The sequence below is a fragment of the Sinocyclocheilus anshuiensis genome, unplaced genomic scaffold, assembly GCF_001515605.1.
Source record: "Sinocyclocheilus anshuiensis isolate Anshui unplaced genomic scaffold, SAMN03320099.WGS_v1.1 scaffold723, whole genome shotgun sequence".
Lineage (NCBI taxonomy): Eukaryota > Metazoa > Chordata > Actinopteri > Cypriniformes > Cyprinidae > Sinocyclocheilus > Sinocyclocheilus anshuiensis.
In genome coordinates this window covers 413,377-419,497 of record NW_015551048.1, presented here as the reverse complement: position 1 = coordinate 419,497, position 6,121 = coordinate 413,377, and the positions used below count along the sequence as shown (strand labels likewise).

The 6,121-nt window shown below is 38.5% G+C and overlaps 1 protein-coding gene across 1 annotated transcript in view; it reads right to left on the bottom strand.

Annotated features, from left to right (window-relative positions):
- The window catches only part of LOC107661895 (GREB1-like protein), a 32,760-nt gene that overhangs the window by 3,532 nt on the left and 23,107 nt on the right, over positions 1–6,121 (bottom strand). The window contains exons 21-29 of the mRNA XM_016451684.1: positions 5,127–5,635; positions 3,908–4,010; positions 3,671–3,826; positions 3,210–3,355; positions 2,895–3,056; positions 2,183–2,387; positions 1,150–1,318; positions 863–1,069; positions 603–744 (exon numbers count right to left, since the gene is read on the bottom strand). Of these exons, the coding sequence (XP_016307170.1) occupies positions 603–744; positions 863–1,069; positions 1,150–1,318; positions 2,183–2,387; positions 2,895–3,056; positions 3,210–3,355; positions 3,671–3,826; positions 3,908–4,010; positions 5,127–5,635 (1,799 nt within the window). The remainder of the gene's footprint in view (positions 1–602; positions 745–862; positions 1,070–1,149; positions 1,319–2,182; positions 2,388–2,894; positions 3,057–3,209; positions 3,356–3,670; positions 3,827–3,907; positions 4,011–5,126; positions 5,636–6,121) is intronic.

The window sequence follows — 6,121 nt, the reverse complement described above, 5'->3', positions numbered from 1 at the left end:
TATGACATTATTTGACCTAACCCTAACCTAACCCTACCCCTACCCTTACCCCTAACCATAGCCCATAACAAAGACATCTCAAACAATGTCATCTTTGCATTAAAAATTACATAACTGAGCAAATGACACTTAATGACAGTTGTCATAAACATGCATAAAAAACCTTCATATTCATGACATGTGTCATGTCATGATTATGAAGGTGTCATGTCAGTCTTATGCACACCCCTTCAAGTAAAGTGTAACCAAAAAACATTACTGGTGTGCATCTTAAGACAAAACAATGGCACTGATATATTTTAAGATGAGTCAGTGCAAGTTTCTTTCAGTTGAAACAGCTCAGACTTACATTTTAGTCTAGGACTAGGCTTAAGCCTTATCTGTGAAACCAGGGGTAAGAGTTCAGGGAACTGCATTTAAAATGCATGAAATGTTCAAAATGCCAGCATCAATATGACTGGTTTCGTAGCGCCCACTAGTGAATGTATAATATAACTGCAGTTACCATTAACTCCATGCTAACAAGCTAATATTAGTGTTTGGATGTAATTAAACATTTTGAAGCAGGCCTTTCAGCTCTGAAGGGACATTATGAAGCTCACCATGAGTTTGGGCTTGATGAGGAAGTCTTTATGTACTCCGATGGGGATGTGTTTCTTCATGATGCTGAAGTGATTGAACCGACACAGCAGAAGACCACTGCTGTTTGCCCTCAGGTTAAAATCCACTTCTTCACATGTGAACCTACACACACATTTAGACCGTTACTGGTACATCATTTATGACATAAAACACCCACACATACAGTATGTGCTAGTACTCAAAACTACATGATCTTCCCTCTCAAAGTGCAAACACTCACCGGTTGAGGTCATACTGGACGTTCTGGGTGAGGTCGACGTTCAGCATGACGAGGTCGTGGAGGTGACAGCGAGAGAAAGGCCTTGTGGGAGCTCGAGAAGACAAAGCACTGCTCCATTTGCGCAGGCCACACATGGCATACAGAGAGATCTTCGGAGTGGCCTCCGTGTGCTGCAGGACGCTCTTCAGTGACACGTTCATGGCCTCACTGAGAGAGAGAATCCAGAGATGTTAGACAACGAAGACATTCCAACAAATCCGTACATGGATCCATCCATCATTACATACCTGTTGCCCTCGGGTCCAGGCTGATGGGCGTTCCACAGGACGCAGGAGTCATCCATCATAACGATGAAGGGCCACATGTCCTGTCGTTTGACGCCCTGTTCCTCTTGCCTGTTCCTCTCCAGCTCCAGGTTGTGGTAGGACAGTTCCTTGATCATGAATCGAGCTGCTCCTGAAACGTCACATCAATACAATCAGTCACAACAAGAGCAACTATGAAAGCTTGTTTCCGCCACTGAATAATAAAAAAAAAAATAGATAATTGCAACTTTCTTTCCCTTGCAAATCCTTTTTTTTTCTCAGAATTGCGGGACAAACTTGCTTGAGTTACAAAGTCTGATTCTGAGGAAACAAGTTACAATTCTGACATTATCGTACAATTCCAAGTTTATATCACACAATTCTGAGAAAAGAAGTCAAAATTGCAGGATATACTGCAATATACTCACAACTGCAAGAAAAAAGTCAGAACTGTGAGAAATAAGCATGCAACTGCAAGAAAAAAGTTATGCAGTTCTGACTTGCTCTAACTTGCAATTGTGAGTTTTTATATCATGCAATAATTTTTTTCCTGCAATTGCAGTTCATATCTCACACTTTCTAACTTTATTACATGCAATTGCGAGTTTATATCACACACAATTCTGAGAAAAAAAGTCAGAATTGCAAGATATAAACGCTGCAAGAAAAAAAAAGATAGAATTGTGAAATAAAAAGTCCATTTTTTTTTTTAATCAATCGCGGAAACATTATGGATGCAATAAAAACAGAAAAGTCAACAATTACTGTCATGCAGTGGCTGATAACAAATGTGCATTATTAAAATAGTAAACTATTTTATCTAAATCATTACAATTACAATATTTTATTTGCTCTTTAAAAGTACTATAAATTGCTAAAAGTAAATTTAGGCAACATTCTCTATTATTATTTTTGGAACAATCTTAAAACCTACTGTTACAGAAACACCATTAGAATAGTGCTGAGTTGTTTCAATCCCAATAATGAATACGCAATCTTCTTCATCATTACTCACCCACTCCGGAGTTGTTGAACATGGCGGGGAGCACCAGAAGGATGTGGTTGGGCCAGTATTTCCTGTAGAGAGGCATTTCATATTGCTTGACCACCAAAATGTGCAGGTGCTCGGCCCCCTCCATGGCGTGGTAGATGTTGAGCAGGCCGTGCTCCTGACGGCCCGTGGTGGGTGTGAAGATGGGACTTTTCAGCATGCCAGACTCCTGAGTCAGCAAACAGAGCAACACGGTCACTTTAAGACAACTCATGCAATAAGACCGGAAAACATAATGTAAAAAACACAGGCGGTGACTCAGCAACCAACAGGACTTTATACTGTATATATAATATATAATCCACTTATATATATAAATGTAATATATCTTTGATATATAACAGAAATCTTTTTTACAATTATAAATGCCTTTACTGTCACTTTTCATCACTTTAATGCATCCTTTCTGAATAAAAGTATTAATTTCCTTAAAATATTTCTTTATCTTATTTAACTGTTGGAAGCCATGCTACTTTTACAGTGTTTTTTTTTTTTTTTGGACCACAGACATAGTCAACATTTGTCTGTTTATGTTCCACAGGAAAAACAGCATACACAACATGAGGGTGAGTAAATAAGGACAGATTTTTCATTTATGTTTAAAGCGGCTAACCAATTTCCAAACAAAGTTTAGTAAAGTCATTTAGTGCTTGTTATTAATAAGTGTGTCGCTCACCTTGTCTGAGATCAGCGGGAGCCGCATGCTCTCTAAATGACTGCCCTGCTGGCTGAACACAAAATGAGGCTCTTTGGCTTTAGGAATGATAAAGTGCAGCTGGACTTCCTCTCCCAGCATGGATGAGCAGAACGTGAAGGCATGGAAGGTGCAGTCGGACAGCTAGAATCACACACACACACACACACACACAGAACATCTTACCTGTCAGCCATATACCTGTCTAGACATGCTATTACATATGTTTGAGGTGTTTTGAAATGATAGCATTTAAAAATATGTCAGTAAGTGTTAATGTATCACATATGTCCTCACCTGAGCGGCAGGAGCAGGCTCGCTGTAATGGTGGCACTGCTCACAGTGGTGAAATGCATTGTGGGCCGCAAACAGACTGAGTCTGACAGACACTGTGTTTCTCTTCGGCAGCTCCCCTTCTGCCTCTAGTCTTTCTGTTTTAACCCCTGTGTTTCATGCGAGGATGCAAAACAGCACATAAGCATACATGCTATTTTCATGTTGCTCTGAAGCGGGGCACAACATAATAAAAGTAAGTAAGTAAGTAAAATTTATTTATATAGCACCTTTCACAGAGGAGTCACAAAGTATTAAATAAAATCAAAACAAATTAAATACCAGCTGTACAAATACTACAAAATTCAATAACAGTCAAACCATATTGTTAATTAAAAGCGTGTCCAAAAAGATGTCCTTTTAAGTGTTTTTTAAAAGATTCTACAGAACCCATAGTTCTCAATGTTAAAAGAGCAGTTTACTACCGTTCAGTGTCTTTGGCATCCTGTCTGCATACACTGGACTCGCGTATCTGAACTTGGGGTCACTGGGGTAGAGGTCAAAGGGCAGTTTGCGGATGTCCTCCACGTCAGGCCACTGCGGCCCACTGGCAGGGGGAGCCTTTGATTTGTCTTGCACATCTAGAGATTTCAATTGAAGGTCATTAAAAAAGGTAAAGGGAAGGAGCATCAGGTGAAGTAATGTGGAGAACACTTTCTCACCCTCCTCCAGCTCTTCTTCATCACACACGTCCACCTCCAGCAGGCGAATCAGCATACGGAACAGGATTCGCAGAAACTGCAGATACGCACCTGTTTTTCCAACCTTCAACCAAAAAAGAAAATGAGACCCTGGATGCTTGGTGGCGAAGAGGCCAAATAGCATGAAACACAGATCATTGTAAATGGATGTGGCTTAGTAACAGACTTTTGTATATTTGAACTATTTATTAATATTTTAATACTTAATGTTTAAAATATTTTTGAATGCTAAAATCTTTTTGTATATTTGATTATTCTGTTTTTTTGCACATTTCAACTACTTTTATATAAATATTTTACATTGTATGTATATATTTTGTATTGTATTATATAGAATGCAAATTTCTTTATTTTTCATTTTATTTATATTTTAAATTTTTATACAAAATACATTTGTATACTTTGTGTATTTGAACTGTATATTTTGTGTATTTGAACTATTTTTCATATTTCATAAAAAAAATATTTTTGCACATTTTGTGTATTTTAACTGTTTTTAACAATTTTTTTTTAAATACTTTTAACTTTTTAAATATTTTGTATATTTTGTGCATTTTAACTATGTATAGTTAAATACATAGTTCTGTATCTTTTAACTATCCCTTTTAATATTTATTGAATATATTATCATATATTTATATTTTTTGTATTTTTGTCCATTGCATGAACTACGGGTATGTATTTTGTACATTTGTTTGTATATTTAATTTTTTACAAATACTTTTTTTTGCATATTTTGTGTATTTTATCGGTGTATTCTTTTTAACATTTCTAAAAAAAATTTAACTTTTTAAAATATTTTGAGCATTTTAATTGTATTCCGTATATTTAATTAATTTTTTGTAAACTGTGTAAACTATGCATTTTACACATATTCTGTACTTTTTTGTTTTATTTTATACATTTTGTATTTAAAATATGCATTTTTTCGGTATTTTTATATATTTAATCTAATAAATATTAAAAAACAAAATACAATTAATTCTAAATATTTTTGTGTATTTTAAATGTGTATTTCATATTGTTTTTGTCTATTTAATAAACTATTTAAACATTTTTTTTATATATATATTCTACCTGTATTTTTGATCACTGTATCATCGATACACACACAGCACCAGCAGTGATGCTCGCCTTAACAAACAAAACATTCTCTTTTAACCATTGAGCTACTCCTCACCTGTGGTGGTCCACTCAGCAGCAGTCTTCTGGGATGGGGCACAGCCGGCCCTTCGTAATCCGCGTGGTGCTGCCTGGCTGTGGTCCACTGGCGGTAGTACAGGGACTGCTCTGCCCCTCCGAGAGCGTGAGGAATCGGCGGTCTGAGCGGGCTGCTCCAGGCCACATCCGCGTGAGGCAGCAGAGACGCCGAGCTGGGCTGACCCAGCGCCTCAGGGGCCAGCAGGGCGTACGCCGCCCGGGACAGCACCGCCGTCCGGGGGAAGACCTGTGCCCGGCTGCTTTCACGCGGGGCCTGCGTGGACTGGCTCGGCCGCTGAGCTCCCGGAGAGGAGGAGGACGAGGAGGCAGAGGAGAACGAGGACGAGGGAGCCTGGGAGTCACACTCCTGTTTGAAGCGAACGGGAGACGAGCAAGAGTCCATTATATTTCTGCTGCTGGACGGGTCGCTGTGCGAGGACGGTTTGTCCAGTACACTTGAAGAACTGACGCCGTTTTCTGTGATGGAGCCTGAAAGAGAACAAAGATGAATGATATTAGATCATGTGACCACTCCAGACCAGAATCAGGCCCAGCTTGTGTCCAGTGTCCCTGAGGGTGCTTCTTAAATTAGTGAGGGTGCTCTAACTATATATATATATATATATATATATGAACAAAAACTCTGGCGATCTGAGCAGTGAGTGGATTCTAACTTAAACAGCCTCTGATTCAAGAAATCAACAGATATGTCTGTGATTAGCTACTTTGCTCAACGCTGCAAAAACACGTTGAAATAGAAATTGATCTCCAGAGCGCAAATCATAACGCACTGGATAGTTTGCCAAATCTGCAATAAAATGCCATTCATACAGCTTTAACTGAGGGTGCTTTTGATTTGGTTTGAGCACCCCCGTAGAACCGGGCCTGGTTCCTCACCAGCAGGGCTGTCAAAATGGCTGAAAAACTAAATTCGAATTTTGTACTTAAATATTATCAAAATTCGAATTATATTCG